Here is an 18,055-nt window from a genome sequence, read left to right on the forward strand (position 1 = left end):
CCCAGTGGCCCGGACACAGAGCACTTGTTTTCTGGCTCCTCCTGGCCTCTGCTCTGAAACAGAGTGCATGTGCGGGCACGTGCATGCACCTGCAGGGGTGTTTCTTTCTGACCCAAGCTGACGTCCTCCAGGACGGGGCCTCCAGGCAAAGCAACAGCTTTAAAGGAAGATACAAGGCCCAAACTCTGAGCACGCAAATGCAGCCTGCACCTCTGAGGTCAACCGAAGCTTGGTCTCCCATTTTTAAGCGAGCCAGCTGCAAGTGGCACATAAATACTAGCCCAAATATCCTATCTGGAGAATTATTTTGTCCATAGTTTCAATAAGACAGAACATGTTCATACTGACCCCAAGCACTGCAGCACATTTTTCAAAAGCAGCCCACTGCTGCCTCCATTTGATAAATGGATCCTCTAACATGCTTATGTTTAAAGGGAATGGCATGTGCAGGGCTAGAAACGTATAGGAACATATATGGAGTGAGCAACAAGATGGCAACCTGCCATAAATGAAATGGAGCCAGAGACGAGGCCCTGCACCGAGAGAGGGGGAAAATGCTGAATAAGTGACGTGASGGGAGAACGGCACAGCTGCTGCGCTGAAGCAGCGAAACGCTGCAGCAGGCCTGGGCRAGCGGTGAAGCGCGTACACCCCCTCCGCGGAAGCTCCTCTCCTTTAGGGGCAGTCGGGAGAGCGATCGCAGCTGGTTTCGGGTCCGGGGACGGCCGGCCCGAGGAGCCGGCTGCCGGGGGGCGGGCGGGCGGCGCGGTTCGGGGCTCGGCCCCGCCGCCGCTCCAGGGCGGCAGGGCTTCGCCGCGGCAGGGTCTGCGGAGCCACGAGCGCGTCGGCGCTCAGCGCTCGCACGTCACGGCCCCCCGTCATCCGAGGTCTCGTTTTCAGCAGGGCAAGGCAGCCTCAGATTTAAGTGTCTCAAAAAGACCCTCCAGAAAGTGAATCCAGTTCAACTAAAAATATCCACTTAAAGTAAATCAGTTAAATTGCCTTCAGCTGCAGTGCTGAYCTTGTCGTTCAGAAACGAAGAGGCCCTAATTTGGCTTCACTTAAGTCAGTCTGAAGGGAATTAGGGCCACTTCAACTCTGAAAGAAAGCATTTGCAAAGTGATTTAAGGCAACTGAATSAATCCTGTCTAAAAACTAACTGGTTGACTTCGCTCGCGGTCCTGCTGTGGACACGTTCTCAATTTTCTAGTGTGTACGACGGGCCCGGYGAGCCTCGGGTAACGGTCCCAGCAGCAGCAGAAGGGAATTAATTGTCAAGTCAGCTCCACGTGCACTGTTCAGAGGAGTGAAAATGTTCTCCCAGAGCCCTAGCTCCCACGAGCGCTGCCGAGCTCAGCCGCTCCCATGGCTTCAAGGCCAGCACTCGTTCCTACCAGCTGATAATCCTTCCCAGCACGTAAATAAACAAGCTAAAACATTAAAGGAGGGAAAATCGCACGAACGGTGCTGTGTCCCCAGCCCCCCGGGGGGTCCCCGGCCCCCGGCCCGGCCCGGGGAAGGAGGCCGCGGGCCCGGCCGCCCCCGGCGCAGCCGCGTGAACGCCCCTTGCACTCACCCCCCGCCAGCGCCAACGGGCGGCGGGAGCTCCCCCCTCCTGCAGCGCGCCTCGGCTACCCCAGCAACGCCCACCAGCCTGCACACGTAACAAACCGGGCCGAAGCCCCGCGCCGTGCGGCCCCAGGAGCCGCACTGCTCCTTGCCGCTCGGCGGGACCGCGCAGCCCCGCGCGCGGCTCTGCCCGCGGCCCCTCCACGCCCCAGGCCCTCTCCCGAGCGCGCCCGCGCCGGGCCTGCCGTGCGCGGAGGGAGGCTAATTAACTAACGGGAACAGATCGCTAGGGCCGACAGCCGGCGGGTATTGCTGACGCTCGTCCAGAACGGAGGTATCCTGTTAACTGCGGGAGCCGAGACTGGATTATCCATCGCAGCTTCCGTCGGTGCTAACGTGCAGAGCAGCACAAATCAAATCCCCGTTGCACCTGGGAAAACAACAGGCACTCCCGCTTCCCCACAAACAGGAACTCCGTCGGACAGTCGCTGTACGAYGCTCACTGTCGTTATTTGCTTGCTGTGCAGTAACGTGCTACTCTTAAAGGCACCGGGAACACGACGCCTGTCGCAGGGCAAGCCGCGAAGGCCCGCGAAGCTCTCTGCCGTCAGCGAAGCTCCAGCACGGTTAAAAGCTCTGGGGAGAGCCCCCGGGCTCAGGGGGAGGCGGAGCGCGGCCCGACGGGGTGCGGCAGAGCCCGAGCACGTCGCGCCTCCGACGGCTCCTCCACTCGAAGGGCGGGAGCAGCCCGAGAGGCACCTGCTCAGCCGCAGGGCCCTCCGCAGCAGCCACCACCCCCAGCTGCCGCCCGCCGCCCTCGGGTTCCTCACTGCCACCCCGGCACGGCCCCTGCTGCCGCGAGCAAGCAAACCAAACGGGGTCGAAGCTGGAAACACTGACTTTCACCACCCCTCACCTCCTCGGGAGGGTGCCTGCCAGCCCCAGCCCACGGGCACCGAGCTGCCCCCAAGCCACCGCCCGTTAGACGCACCAATGCGGGACTGTGCCTGAACGAAACGGTCCCCAAGACACTGAAAACCTTCGCAGCCTGTGCCACAATCGGATCACACTCTACGAATTCAACAGGTTTAGTGTAACGTCAATGACATCCCCAGTAAGGAGAGCTGTGGGCTATGCTGCAGGTAACGAGAATTCAATGAGAACCGTGGAACTGGTGGCGTAAGGTGATACTGGAGACACTGCATGACTGTTGGTATGGTATTTTGATTAGACTCGCATTTTGAGGTCCCAGCTACAAATAACCATTAACAAACCTGAAGCACTCTTCTCCAAATACTGAGCACCAGTCAAGATGGATCAACCAAATTTTAATTTGGCAAATCCAGTTTTCTCCTTCTCAGTTTCATAGTTTCAAATTAAGATAATGTATTTCTCTTCCTGCAAGAGTTAAGAGCTGCCAGCCACATTTCYGTGGTGGATCAAACATTTCTGTCTATTATTTTGAAGAAACAAGGTTTGCAGGAAGAGGCAGTATCTTTTATTAGAACAACCGATACAGTTGGAAAAGCAGGCRTGCCTTCGGCTTTTCATTTTTGTCCTTAAACCATGGCAGCTACAACAACAGTACTATAATTTTGAAGTGTTTTGAGAAGAAAGAGGCTCTGTACTGTTATCCAAGTGAATTTTATTTTAGCCTCTGGATCCCTGGGTACCAAGAGTCACTTCACAACCCTCTTACCTCAGCAAGCGCTTCTGCTTCTAGAGATTTCTGATCTCCAAGACTACTGTGTCTAGTCGATCCACAAGTCGATCTCAGCGGGTGGCCATCAGACAAGGCCTTCCTGTCTGGGTAATTGATGCTCCCTGCACTGCCGAATGTCGCCATTCTGCGCTTTTCGGGACTCTCAATCCTGCCTCTGTTAAGTGGTATTTTGTGGGGGCTGCTAGGACAGGCCGCTGCTCGAGGAGGAGTGTCTATGCCAGGACCCAGCCCTCTGGGGGGGCTGTGCGTGTCCCCCCCGCTTCGACGGCGAGGGATAGCTGCACCGTCAGACCTCAATCTCACTCTGCAAAGAATCCATCACAAGACTAGGTCACTGTCCAACAGATCAAAAGCACCTGGTTGCATGCTGTAAAATAATCTATCAGCTCAGAATTCCAACCAACCAAATTCAAGCCTTTCAGCTTCCAAAGACTAAGCTGAGAGGGGAGATACGTATTTTAGAGTACCAAGAAAGGGAAAGCATTTTATTTTTCCCAGTTGTTAGGATCTACATTAAGCAATCCACATTTCATATCCTTCTGTAGCACTTACTATTAGTTTGCTGTCTATCTTGCCCTGCATGACATGCTAGCTTTCCCTGAACACAACAGTAATTACCTCTGTGTTCATAGGAAAAAGAGTTTCCCTACCGGCCCATTACTCCCCCAAATCCGTAGTCTGGAATATGATCTGTCGGAGACTGGATGTCATTCTTGGATGAGGCTTTATCATCCAGCAGGGGTCCACTGCTGGCCTCACTGTCCGCCTTCTGACTCAAACTGTCGGAGAATGCATCATCCCTATGAAAAATGAGACTCCGTATCAGGCCGAAATACAACAGCACTCTTTACCTCAGAGAGAGGCTAGGATCCAACCAGAACTCACATCTGAACATTACCACTCCAGATTCAGACTTAACACAGGGCCAGCCCAAGGCCACAGCTTCGGACACCACCTGGAGCTTGGGAAAACACGAATGTGAACAGCACATCCCCATACGCCCTGTGCTGTAGTTGCCATCTTAATGAATCCTGGGCACAGTTCTCAAAACAGAAGTGGCACCTGTTAAGGACTCTGGGATTTGCTACAAGCAAAGCAAGCAGTGAACATTGCTGTGTCAACCTACACATGGAATAGAGGTGATATTAAGACTGGATCATGCCAAGTTACTCTGGAGGCCAATGACAGATGGGGTTAAAGCACACTCAAGTGTAGACTTTGGTGGTTGGTTTTAAAAGCCTGAACAAGAAACAATCACAGCCAGTAAATGGAGAAGCACAAGTGATCAGATCAAGATTAATCAGTAAATTCATTAAACCTTGGAGAACTAGGCAACCTGTTTAGGTGGCTAAAGATGACCCTAGTGTAGGCACATTATTTTAATATCCTGCATTAACAGGCACTGCCAATACTCACATGTCTTGCACCACAATGTACTGGTGGGGTATGAGGCCATCCACACCATTATGTCTCCCTTCCCACCAGTCCTCTGAAGCCCGATGGTACAGGAGGAGCGAGGCCCCTTTCTTGAAGGAGAGCTCTCGTGGGGATCGTCCAATGTAGTCAAACTTGGCTATGGCTTCAATCTGCTCCACTTCTGCAAAGGAGAGAAGCACAAACAGAGGAAAACTCAGTTCAACACACCAAATCCCAGGAAGAGGCATCTCACCTGAACAGCATTAATGCTGCTGCCTCAGCTTCCCGAGAGCATCTTACACCTAGTGCAAACCATATTATTTTCAGACTGATCAGTTCCTTTTGTTCTTCCAGCCTTCCTGGAATTTCTTACAGATTCACAAGCTATCAGCTATTACAAGAAGTTACAAACCAGACAGGAGTAGTTGAAACTTCCCTGTGTGCGTACRGCATCTTCACCTGCACACATATTCTTCTGTTTATTTTAAAGTGACTTCTTTGGTTAATTTTCTGGATCGGAGCCTCGTTGAGCTGTCAGACACTGATCAAAGCCCTGCTTGCCTTCTCTTCAATCCCCTTCCTTATCCTGGAGACAGTTTGGCCTGAATTATTGATGAGCAACCAGTCCCCCTCGGGGGATTCCCACAGAAYGATGACAGCAGCTCTGGGCACGCAGCTACCCAGCGCCACGCACAAATCACATCTGCAGCCCCTTCCCGCACCRCTACCTCGCAGCTTCTCCCCTTTTCCGAATTTGAGCTCCACCAAACACCAGGGATTCACAAACTGGGAGCTCGGGGCCCGAACCGCAGGAGGGCTGCGGATCAGCGCGCTCGCAGGGCAGCCTGCAGCTAGCACACCGCCCGGCCAAGAGCGTCGCGGCGGGAGCTGCTGGGCGCACGCACGAGTCTGGCCGGCAGCCGGCAGCCGGGGCAGGAGCACGGCTCCTCCGCAAACCCGCTCCCCACCGGGAGAACCTGCCCCYGCCGCTGCGGGGCAGAGCGGGGGCSYTTCGGGGCGGGAGGGCAGGGCCCGCAGGCTGTCAGCACCCAGCCCGCTCCAACTGCTTTCGGGGACCAGCAGGAGAACAGTCAACGTAACTTGGTTATTCGAGACACTCCATCGTTTTAAACCCCACCCGGAGACTGACAGCACGGGAAGACGGGGACTGACAGGGCCAATGGCAAAGCTAAATACAGCAAATTAGCCTAGTTCTTTCCTATCTGCCACATTCTCATTAAAATACAGTAACTTGCTCTGTTCCATCTGCCACATCAYTGAATCGCGGGCTCAGCACCCGCAGTGATCGGGATGTGACCTGCCTTTCTGCTTAGCAACAAAATCACACGGAGGAAGAGATATTGGAGGCAAATCTGTGAGATACCGAGTCAGAGCCCTGCCCTGCTCCATCTCGTGTCAGACAGGTCACTTTAACAGACAGGTTTTCACCAGCTTAAAATACAGATCTGCACTAATGTGAACATGGTGTTTGGGACTATGACAGCAGGATCAATAGAGATGCTCTTTGGAGGAAACGTAATAGGAGAGGCTATCAGAAGGGTTTTTCAGATACATGATAAAATATTGAGTGTCTCAGCAGGGAGGGTGCATGGGGCGAGGGAGATGGGAAGAAGGAATGTGTAAATTCATAAAATAATGCTGCTCTTCTCTCCCACTCTTGCATTACAGTTAATCACCCGGAAACTCCAATCAGAACTATTAATGTGACCGTCCAAGCATAAAATTGGCTAAATGGTGGCTTGCTCTCCTTCAGCTTTCAGTCATTTCGGCTCCAGTTTGCTGCTAGCATTAGAAAAGGCAGAGTGCATTTTATGCTAAGAGCAAGTCTTCAGCTATCTGACCTAGACCCCCTCCCCCATCCTTCCCCCCATCGTGCTGGCCCGCACGCAAGCCCTTCGTGCCATTCCAGCAAGGCACCAGCACTTTTGCAGGTGCAGAACGCAATGGAAGTAATGGCTATGAAGAAAGCAGATGACCAGAGTGCCCACGAGGACTTTCTGCAGGGCTCAGAAGTGCCCTTCCACCCAGCAAAGTCTAGTAACCAGAATGGTGTCATGGGGCTGCACACTTGCAATCTCCCAGCAGTGCCGGCTCAGTTCCCAGGCCTCTCCCTCCCTCACCCTGCGACTAAGCTACCAATGCTACCTGGGGCACCAACAGCAAACAGCTKCTGCCTTGGGTATCGCGTTGTAACAAACATGCTCCTTGTCCAGCTCTGCCCCAGTGTCCCCATTTCCGTGCTTGCCTTTGTGATCAGCGTGAGCTTCAAAGCTTCTCCTGAGATCTTGTACATGAAGCTCAGCTTGTTTACACAGACGGTGCAGACAGACATGAGCTTATAGAAAGCTGAACGTGAGCCTGATCCAGAATATTAATGAAATAGAGATACATTTAGCGAGGAGTTCACATCCGGCTGCACCTGTCCACGCAGTCTTAGCAAACACCACAACCTGGTCTACCCTCCAAAGCCAGGGCAGCTCCGCAGGTTCAACAGGCAAAAAAACCCAGCATGGATGTATTTTGCCATCAAAGGAAACCAAATAGACTGTGGGCAAAACCAGGATGCAGTCATCCTGAACGAAGAGGCACTCCATTTTTGTGAAGAGGACGGCTGCTTGAAAGGATGTGATTCACAGGACAAAAAAGGCAGCTGAAAGACTCCCTAACTTCAAAGGGCTCCAAAGTGGACCACTGAAACCCCCACATTTCCCACAATACCTTGAAGGGTCCCAAGTGAATAGAGGGTTGGACAGACACAGTCATGCGCACACACACACACACACACACACACACTCATTCCCCAATCTCCCCTTCTGCTCTTGTGAGTCCATTTCACACTGCAAGTCCTCGCTGCCTTTCCCCAGGTCCTTGCATTCACACGGCTGCACGTAAACACAGATGACAGGGAGAACAAAGGAAAAAATATACATATATTTAAACGGGATCTCAAGGAATGACTCCAAATACAAAACCCCTTCACACCCTGCCATRGAATGAGATTGGAGCGAAGGTCTATGACGAAAATCTGCAAGGCATGGTTTTTTTATATGCACATGCATTATCAAACACTTCCTCAGTGCAGTGCCAGATAGCAATCCAGCCTAATTTAAATAGGAGTAAAATACACTTTACTTCCTTGCATGCATGACTCTTCTGATACAGTCTCAATTTTCCGCTGCTTATGTCTATGCTCACCGTCATCACTGGTGTGTGGCTCTGTGCCGTTGTCATGGTCAGCTTCATCGATGGTGCCTGGCTCACTGTGGGGGCTGTCACTAAAATAAAGTATATCGTGCTTTAAAAAAAGAAGAATGYGATTTGAATCCCAAGATGCTTAGCAAAAATAATTTGCTGGGGGGAAATCTGGCCCCAGGAGTTATGTCTTTCGTCTTCACAAAACTGAGATATGGCCCTTTGTTTGTTTTTAATCACAGCACTTGTTTTGAGAACCAGAAACACCCTGAAACACCAAGATCTTCAGTCCAGAACTGTACGTTCTGCTGCTTGTGTGTCTTGCTCATATTTGGCAAAACAAGTATAAAACGATACCGAATTAGAATTTTCCACTCACTCACTCACAATGAATTTTAACATTTTATCCTCTGTTTGCACCAGTAATGATGGTGACATGTGATCTGTATCAGGGAAGATTCGGTATTGGAGATGTGTAAAACTTTCAGATAAATCAGGTCAAGCCTATTATAAATCATGGTTTGTTAAAACTCAGACCTGAATGCCAATTTAGAATTCCAGCCTCCTCAAGATAAATATGTACTATCATTTAGTACTCTAATTTGAGGAGAGTTTTTTGTTTCGTTTTGTTTTTTTTCAGAGAGTTTTCGTATCCTGTGGATACAAGCAGGGGGGATGACATGCTAGAAAAAAGCTGTGCAACGAAGTTGCAGACAGCTCATCCAGTTCAGAGTTCACTGCTGCAAACATACTCATCTGACAAAGCAAAAGGACCTGGAAGGACACAGAGAAAGTATCAAACCAGATCTCAGGGTAAAGAACTTTATCCAACTGAATTATTACAGAACTACAGAACTCCTGGTCTACGAAGAATTTGGTTACAATTGATTGAAAATTTTATTTCTCTATGAGCACATCTCCGTAAATCTGCAGCTAAAAGAATTTTTATAATTATTAATACTCATATTTAAGAAAAAATAAAAATGTTTCTTCTGAAGGTTTTATCAAGATTTTAATGCTGAATCAGCATAAGAGAAATGAAAAAAAAATCAGTGAAACTGTCAGTCTAATTTCAATGGCAAGGCTAAAATTAAATGCAAAACTAAGGTATAAATATTGACTAATTGGTTAGGTTTGTAAAATTCTCTTAGTTTTACAACACTTACAATTAAGAACCATGAAGACAGCCTGGTACAGAATCAGATATTTAGCTAGTGTAAAACAGCTTAATGGTATCAAATATATTCCACTTACACACCTAATTCACAATGTTTAACGGAATCAAATGCAGGAGGGCATTGCCCCTCCTGCAGAGGGGCTAACTCACCCCAGAGCTGCGCTCAGCCTAGGCTCAGATTTCCTGAAGATCAAGCCTGAACTTCCCCAAAGCTCTCTTCACCCCCCAGCCTGCTCTTGAGAGCCCTTCTCCACACTCCTATGAGCTGAAGTCATGTTTACTCCCTGTTTACTAGAAATCAAGCCAGAGTCCTGCATTTTGTCATGGCTTCGCTCTTAACTTACAGGGCAAGAAGAAGTTGTAAAAACAATGGAGTCACTTACTCCTGCCACCCGTTCCTTACCAATACTCCTCGCCTCCAGTCATGCACTTCTCGTAGACAGGTCCTTCCAGCTCTCTGTGGCTGGGGAAGATGCCCTCGTGATTAATGATGATGGTTTTGATGACCTCATTGACATGGGCTTGGCAGGATACCGGATCCTGCCCGTCTGGAATGTGCATCAAAGTTGGCCCGAAGCAGATGGCCAGGTTGTAGGGATCCATCATGTTCTCATCGCTGTACTGCGACAAGCTGCAAGCGCAGGTGTTAAAGGCGGACGGTCCAGACTCACCCTGCTGGCTCAAAACAGCCCCCACCAACAAAAGCCCTCCCAGAGCAAACACCACGGAGCTGCGTGTCCTCCCTGGAGCACAGCCACAGGGCAAGGCAGCGGGAAAAGCAAAGCAGGTCACTCCACAGCAGCACCAGAAATGACCCGTGTAACAAAGACAGGGGAGCCCTGAAAGGAAAGGAGGGCACGAAGAAACGCAGTGAAAGAGGGGGGGAAACTTACTGATTAAGGAAAGCAAAAAGGTATCTCATCACAACGATGACAGCCCGGGGCAGAGTGACGATGATTTGCTGGATCTGGTGCACTCTCTCGGTGGGGTTCTCGATTTCTGGAAGACAGGGATAGAAAGTAAATCCTTAAACTGCATCAGGACCAGGCAACACAGCACCAGAGGGAGGTGTCCCAGACCTAGGAACCCACTACCCACTACCCCAAAGAGCAAGTTTCCAGATTTGATCCATCACTTGGTATTAAGGGAGCAAACTTCTCAGGCATAGTGCTCTTCCACAGCTGAAGTCACGTGTACATTCAGATTCACCAAAAACAAAAGAAAATCCATTGTTTTATTATTAAAATGACAATTTAGGCATTATTTAGTTCATTCCTCAACAACTGTTCTATTTCTCCAAAGCCTTAGACAATACAGCCACTGGGAAATGGAGCACTACTTGGTTTTGTGCATATTTCAAAATTAGCTTTTTATTARCATTAAACTTTTATGGGTTTAACCATCAGGTCCTCCTCAGTCCTTCCGCTTAAGTTAAATTCCCACAAGTCTCTATGTGAATCAGAACCAATTCCGAGCCAGCACTTTAAGATTTACTTTTCCTCTCTGTAACCACACAAAGCCCTGACCCAGTATCATAAAACGTCCTATTCSTATAGGAGAAAATATGACTTAGAACTATCTTGTTTTCAGCCGGCTGCGCCCCAGCCCCAGCACCCACCGCCCCCAGCCCAGAGATGGGCTCAGCACAACTCCTGCAGAAGCAGCCAGCACCTGCCAACCCCCAAGGCTATTTTTTTTWAAGCTGTTATCTGCTCAATGTGCTGTATAAGTGGTTAATCCTGTGGCTTTCACTCTGTGGAAAAGCAGACGGAGTATYGAGTTCTCCTGAGACCAGTCAGCCTTAGATCCAGGGAATGAACCATCACTGAAGKGAAGAGCTGCTTACTTTATTGTGCTGGCTCAAACTTTGACGTTTGCTAATCATAACAATATTTACTGACAACATGCAGCTGAGGTGTCATTTGTTCTAAAATTCTGAGCAAAATGTTGCTGCAGTTCAAAAATGTAAATTTTTCTATTATTTATTTTGATTTTGYAGATTTTTGCTTTTGAGGAATGTATTTATCCCCTGTTACTGCTCACTGGGTTTTCTAGCTTTTCTGTTTGCTTTTACTTAAGGAGATCTGTAAAAGAATCAAATAAATAGGAACTGGATAAAGAAAGATTGCAACACCAATAGATATCTGTTCCGAAACCCAGGGGAACCCAGTGCACTTTAATTTTTTCACTTAGCAGAATGTTCCAACTGGCTGTAATTCAGAGGAATTACTGGAGCAATCGTCGACTGCTTTAAAGTGCAGGCACACCCCCGGATGAAGCTTTGCAAAAACATGCCTTCTCCATCCATCCATTTCTCATGTGCACTTGAGAAACGTTCGCATGCAGACGCTCAGAGCTCCGCAGAGCCGAAGCTAGAGACCACCTCTCGCTTGCCACCCGCGAGCCCGGTTTCCGCGCCCCGCGAGCGGGGCGAGGCGGCCGAGGGCCCCGGACACGCGCGCAGCCGCCGCTGCGGAGATCGGCGCTCAGGCCGCCGGCCGAGGGGACGGAGGCGGCTGCGGGGCGCGCCGCAGAGCGGAGCCCGGCCGGCCGGGACCGCGCGGGGCGGGCCAACCCTYCCGCCCAGCGACGACGCGGAACGGCACGTCCTGCAGCCGGGACGGYACTTTACTGGGGAGGAGGCTTCTTCCATCGGTATTTATGTGACGGGAGCCACTTAAGGCCAGATTTCTACAGGAATTAGGCACCTGACTTCATTTAAAAATCTGTCCTTAATTCAAAGGTACAAAAGCAGCCGAAAAATAAAGGAAAGATGACGAAAAGGAAGGTTCTTATTGAAAGAGAAAAATGCAGAAGGAGAGGAGAGAAAACCATCCAGAAAATTAACAGATGATGTTTGCAGTGAAAAGATCCCAAAAGCGTGACAGTTGTGCAAACTGGCCTTCACTCGGGATGTTTCCCGAGCGCAGGCCTGGCTGCAGGAGCGCACAGCGCCGTCCCCAGCCCCGGGGCTGCGGCGGCACGTGCCCCCCTCGCTCTCCGGCCCGTGCCCTCCCGGGCCCCTTCTCCGCCCGCTCCGGAGCGAGCTCTGCAAGCTGAGCTAAGCACCCTGTCCAGAGCACAGAACGGGCGTAGAGCAAGCTTCCTCCGCCGTGGCACAGGTGCGCAGCACCGCTTCACACACCAAAATCGAAAGCAACTGCAAATTTCCTGAAGCTACAACAACTGCTCTTGAGAATTGAGAGCACCTTCTCCTTCTGCAACAGGTCCATTGCCATGGCATCCCCTTCTAGATATCACTTGTCTTCCTTGACATTGGACATCACTTATCTCTAGCAGTTAGGCATATTAACATTAAAAAGAGGGAAAGAAGCCACGAGCAGTTAAAGCCAAGGGAAAGACCTCTGTACATGCTCACCAGCCCATCCCACTGAAGCTCTCACACAGAGGAACACGCTTTCACGCTCTGGAACCACAAAGCAACGCACGCTGGACACCTCTCTTGTAAAACAGAGTCATGCATAAGCCAAAGGGTGCCACACACTCCAYGAGCATCAAATTCATTCTGCCTTTTTCCATGACTTGCCAATAAATACGCCATCACTACGAGGCACTGAGAAATAAACCCTAGCTGGGACATCTGTTTCTTCAATTGCTGAGGACTAAGGAGAGCTGGGAGGAGAATCCGAAACAGAGCAGGAAACAACCAGGCTCTTCCCCTGGAAGCAACCCCAGGCCTTCCACAGCTAAAAAGCCCCAGCCTCCACCTCTACGCACGTCACAAGGCACTTCCTGGTTTTGTCTACGACAGGAAATTCAAACAGCAAGAACTKTGAGAAAGGCAGATTCAGTGTGGTKGAACCCAGTTTTGCAGACAGTTCATGGTTCAGAGAAGCTTTTTGAATAGCTAAGAGTTACTGACCACAACTTCATGCCTCGTGGAAGACAGGGAGTTACGGCAGCAACACCCCTTTGGGTCCCAGAAGCTGTGCTGCCATGACATTTGATAAGCGTACACAGGAATAGCCACGATGCGTAGAGATGCCTGACAGGCAAGAGAGTTACCCGCCAGGTGCAAGGAACCAGCATCCCCTCACGCAGCCACCAAACACGCATGCAAGCTTGCTGTATGCGCAGCCCACGAGTCTAAGCTCGAAGATGACTCCTCAGTGACACTCAGGATGCCAAGATGTTACAAGCAGTCACAGCAAGATGTTTTACCTCTTCCGTACCTACAGCTGCTTCTYATCCCTGACAACGTACACCCTTAATGTCCTTTCCTAACAACCTCCACTGCAGCCCTATAGCTCTTCTTACAGTGTAAGCTGCTGCCTGCAAAGTTTGGATTTATCTGCACCCTCTTTAATGCTTCTCCTGTCCCACCCTTATTTGCTAAGAATATCCACCACATGTACTTACTTATAGTAGATAYCAAATCTTGAAACCTTTCCTTAGGAAAGAGAGGGTTTTCCAGTCCTCGGAAATACAGCTTCAAGACTCCAGCCACTGAGTTAATGTCACGTTCATTTTGATCATCAGCAAGGGGATCTTCACCTGCCCAGAGAAGAGTTTTATTTCCAGCATTATTGTCAAGTTGGATTAACACACTAAGTCCTTCCCCCTAACTGACAATGAAAAACCAGAATTTCCTACAGCTCAGAAACCCTTCCCATGTGTGGAATGGTAGTGCCACACATTTTCTCAGCAAGAGAATAGTTTAATAAGGTACCCTGTTACACAGCATCATGCTGAGACCATGCGCACACAGTTTATCATGGAGTTTTTAAACCTTTCCTGAAGATGAAGATATTATTAATCAGTTCTTCAAAGCATCCAGACCATTTCATAGCTGCTGCCTAAAATGCAGAAAAGATCTCTGAGCAGATCTAAACATTGGTAGGTGATAGCCTGAAAAGACAGGGTTGGCTGGAGGATGCTGTTATGCCCCTGGAACAGACAAAAGGGTTCTGGATCGGATTGCATTGGCTTAAACCTGTAAAAGCTTTCAAAACACCTAAGGGATTGGATACTGATTCCTCTTAAACTGGATGAGCAAATCCTCTGATCTTTGAAAATCCAATTATAACCTTCTTTGTTGTCCTGGCCACCTTCACCCAGACCCTTCCAATGCTGTTCTAAGACTAATGCCACAAAAAGGCTATTATCCTCATTTGGACTGTCCCTTTCAGAGCTTCAGCTYCACCCAGTGAAAGCACGACTGCTCTGCCCCATCCTGCCAGCCTTACACCCTTGATGCTGTTTTCTCAGCAGAATCATTAGCAACTTCACAACCAACATGGTCACTATATCACAGAATCATGGAATGGTTGAGGTTGGAAGGGACCTCTGGAGATCATCTAGTCCAACCTCCCTGTTCAGCAGGGTCACCTAGAGCCTGTTAGACAAGGTTGCATCCAGGCAGGCTTTGAAGATCTCCAGAGAAGGAGACTCCACAACCTCTCTGGGCAACCTGTTCCAGTGCTCTGTCACTCTCACAGTGAAGAAGTTTTTCCTTATTTTCAGGTGGAACTTCCTGTGTTTCAGTGCCTGTTTGTTCCATATACATGTTAACGCTGCTTCTTCCTTGACAAACAGCTACAGGAAGGTGGCAAAATTCATGCATCCTCCATGTGATTACTGCACTCCACTAGGTAGTAGAGTGAGTGTAATCATTCCTCACGAATACCATCACACCATCAAAAGCACAGAAATAATGCYCTGACCTTTCCTATTAGTCTCTTACTGTCCTGAGAATTGATAAAAGCTCCTTGAAAATGGATCCTCAGACTATCTTACGGCTCTCATCTGAGGCTTTCATGCTGTTAATTAGTGATTGTGGAAAAGATCTCTATCCCTGTTTTGATATTCTTAAGTGGCTACTCTTCACTGTTGCTGGAGGCACAATGCTGGGCATCTAGARGAGGAGAAAACTTCCTAGTTCCTTGTCACAGATAGGCCTTTAGCATGGGATATGCAAAATGTCTAATGAACCATACCAGCACCCAGCACACACTGAAATTCCCACCAACAGTCTCTGCTCCCCAGATACACAGGAGGAAAGGGTCAGAAATTGCTGTCCTAGCCATTGTCTACATACCAAGGCAACATACCTCTTTCAAATGAATTCTTGATGTCATTGACTTCAACCTGAGAGCCAGGAACTCTAAAAATACCCTGTTGCTGAAGGCCTGGAAAAGAAAAAAAATTCTTTTTTTTTTTTTAGAAAAAAAGATCTGTACATCTGTGTTGGAAACAACTCCAAGCCTTAATAAGTCAATTATTTAGTTTTACTGCAATCTGARGAGATTTAATGTTTGACACTCAACACAATACACTACTTTTTGGTAGAAAACAGTGGAAACTAAAAGCACATGCATCTGAAAAGAAGGGCTCAGAGAACTAATTGCTTGTGCTCCACAGAGCTCATGCTTCATGAACAGGAAGGTCTTTGGACAGAAATAAGTTATGGATCAAAGTCCTATAATGATTTTCCACATTGGTCAATGCAGCACTAGAGGAACCCAACCACAGGGCTGATGCAAAGCCTCCCCGCCCTTGAGTGTCAAAATTCAGGGCAAAAAAGAGCCCCGGAGGCTCCCTTTCAACCAGTGCTGCAGTGGGGAAAAAACAACTGATTTCTGAAGTAGAAGCAGATGACATCTGAACAGGGCGACACGAACACGTGGCTTGGAGGCGGTGGCTGGCAGGGAGYGCAGCACGGCCACCTTGAAGCATCTCGTGCGGCATGTCCTTTGAGAGGGTTTTCAGTTGTAGCTATAGGCACTAGTAAGTCCTCCTCGATGAGTGCAAGGGAGAAGAATGGAGCAGTATACAGTACACAAAATTCATTTCTACCCATAATCTCTAATCAGGGCCCCCTAGATCAAAGCGCTGGAAGAGCRCCTATTGGCCTGGGGCCTAAGCAAACAATTTAACCTGAATAAGTACTAACAGGACCTAAATATTTGTCACTCATCCAATATTCCATCATAGTTGATGCTATTATAATCATAATCTGAAGCCATGCAGCCAGGGCTGAGGGCATTTCTATGATATTTCACTGCTAACTGCAAGTACTGAACTTCTTTAGCAGAAAGTTTCTACTGACACGACCAAATTCACTTACCATACAAATTGATGTAACGAATGCAGCTTTCTACTACAAGCGGAATAGCCTGTCCTGAATCCTTAAGAAAGAAAAAAAGTAAAAATCTTACCGGTTTATTGATAACAACACACTGGAAACGTATTAAAGATCGCAAAAACTTAGATTTGAAGATCAGTGCCACGGAGTTTAGTGAGAGGACAGGCAAGAAAAGGAGGCGCTACACAGACAGCCAAAGGGCGCTGGACACACTGGTGCAGTCAGGTATTCACAGGAAAGCTCTGCACCGGGCGCTTCAGCTCTGCCCCCGGTTATCGGGCCGAGACAGGGGCTGCTGCAGCGGCGTCTCGGCTGCTCCCTCCCAACGGCRTAACTGCGAGCCGAAGCCAGGCCCGGACGAAGCAAGCCTCCCGCTACGGGGCTCGCAGCTGCGTCGCCCGAAGCCAGGCGCTGCCGGGACGGGGCAGAGCAGCGGGCGAGCGGACCGCTTGCGCCCGGCCCCGCGGGCAGTGCCGGCCGCTGCCGCGAGGCCGCTTCTCTCCAGCCCCCAAGGAGGGAGAATTTGCAGATGTGTTTGACGTCCCAAGCGGACACTGATAGTGCTCTGGGGCTTTGCCCGGTTGTCGGTGCTTTCCAGCGGGGACAGTGCCATCTCCCCGGTTCGTTTACACCGTCCCAGAGACGGGCTTCTAGTAAATACCTGATTTCTCGTTCGCGCATTCCTTCTTCCTCTGAGAACACAAAAAAGCAGCAGAGCGGGAGAGAAAGAAAAGATTAAGCAAGGATAAGTTCAGTTAAAGGTAAGTAGATCTCGGAGGCCATGAACGCTCAAATGCAATGGCAGCTTAGCAGGGACGGCTGCGGGTCCCCGGCTCCCCCTGCACCGCTGGCCAGGGCCCAGGGACGGGCAGAGGGAGCCCGCGGGCGCCTCCTCCGCCACACCGCACCCGCTGCGCTCCGCGCAGTCGCCAGCTTTTTAAAAATGAGTTTAAGAAAGCAGTAATTACAGGAGCCACAGGAGACCAGTGGCTTTGGCCGTCTGGCCCGTTCACGGCTTGTGACAGCGCGCCGATTACAAACGCTGCTTCGGGGCTYGTGGTTGCGCTAGGAGAGCGTAGGAGAACAAACTGGAGCCGGACTATGCCTRCTATTTACCTAATCCGACATTTCCTCACTGCTTCTCCTTGCAGCATTTTCATCAGAGCTTTCTTCAGTGCAGGCTTAGAGCCAGAGCACCTGGAGCGGCACCGCTTTCTCCGCGAGCCCTTCCAGCAGCCTGCCACAAGGGAGCGCGGGCTCCGGAGGGCTCGGAGCCAGGCAGCTCCCCGTCCTTTGGGACGAACCCCATGCCCAAGTCTCACCATTACTCTCCTTCTGGGCAATTTCCTGGGATTAACATGGCCAAAGGCCCTTCTGGATCATCTGAATTATTCCAAGTTCATCCTAATTTAGGCAAAGAAAATACTCTGGCTGACTTTCACCAAAGCTGATGCTGCCCGTCACCAAAGAGCAGCGGCCAGGGCCGGCTGGGAGGAGGCCTCCCGGGCATCGCTCCGCTCCGGCGTCGGAGGGCGAGCGCGGGGTACGCGGACGGCCCGCGAGCTTCGCGGCCGGGGCGCCGGGCCAGAGCCGAGCACCCGACCAGGCGTTCTGCGGCGCGAGGACGGACTGCTGGCTCGGGCCTCAGCGGAGACGTGCTACCTGCATCTCGTTCTCCAGAGCCCTGAAAGGGGCCTTGCTCTCGGGAGAGGCTCGCCCGTCCGGGACGACGGAGGGTCCTCGTCTCCCGCGCAAACCAGTCCCCTCCGCGGAGGGCGGGCAGGRCAGCTCTCCAGCACTGCCACTACTCGGGTGTGCTGGAGGACGTCGGTGCACCGCCGCGGATGGCTCC

The 18,055-nt window shown here is 50.3% G+C and overlaps 1 protein-coding gene across 1 annotated transcript in view; it reads right to left on the reverse strand.

The window, feature by feature from the left end:
* Window positions 1–18,055, reverse strand: part of SRGAP3 (SLIT-ROBO Rho GTPase activating protein 3) — a 71,943-nt gene that overhangs the window by 5,440 nt on the left and 48,448 nt on the right. Inside the window, exons 13-21 of the mRNA XM_085308911.1 lie at window positions 16,186–16,246; window positions 15,170–15,247; window positions 13,479–13,613; window positions 9,992–10,097; window positions 9,502–9,729; window positions 7,925–8,004; window positions 4,709–4,889; window positions 3,943–4,092; window positions 3,269–3,596 (exon numbers count right to left, since the gene is read on the reverse strand). Of these exons, the coding sequence (XP_085165037.1) occupies window positions 3,269–3,596; window positions 3,943–4,092; window positions 4,709–4,889; window positions 7,925–8,004; window positions 9,502–9,729; window positions 9,992–10,097; window positions 13,479–13,613; window positions 15,170–15,247; window positions 16,186–16,246 (1,347 nt within the window). The remainder of the gene's footprint in view (window positions 1–3,268; window positions 3,597–3,942; window positions 4,093–4,708; window positions 4,890–7,924; window positions 8,005–9,501; window positions 9,730–9,991; window positions 10,098–13,478; window positions 13,614–15,169; window positions 15,248–16,185; window positions 16,247–18,055) is intronic.

Source organism: Rhea americana, unplaced genomic scaffold (genome assembly GCF_003343005.1).
Source record: "Rhea americana isolate MKP2758 unplaced genomic scaffold, rheAme1 scaffold_286, whole genome shotgun sequence".
NCBI lineage: Eukaryota > Metazoa > Chordata > Aves > Rheiformes > Rheidae > Rhea > Rhea americana.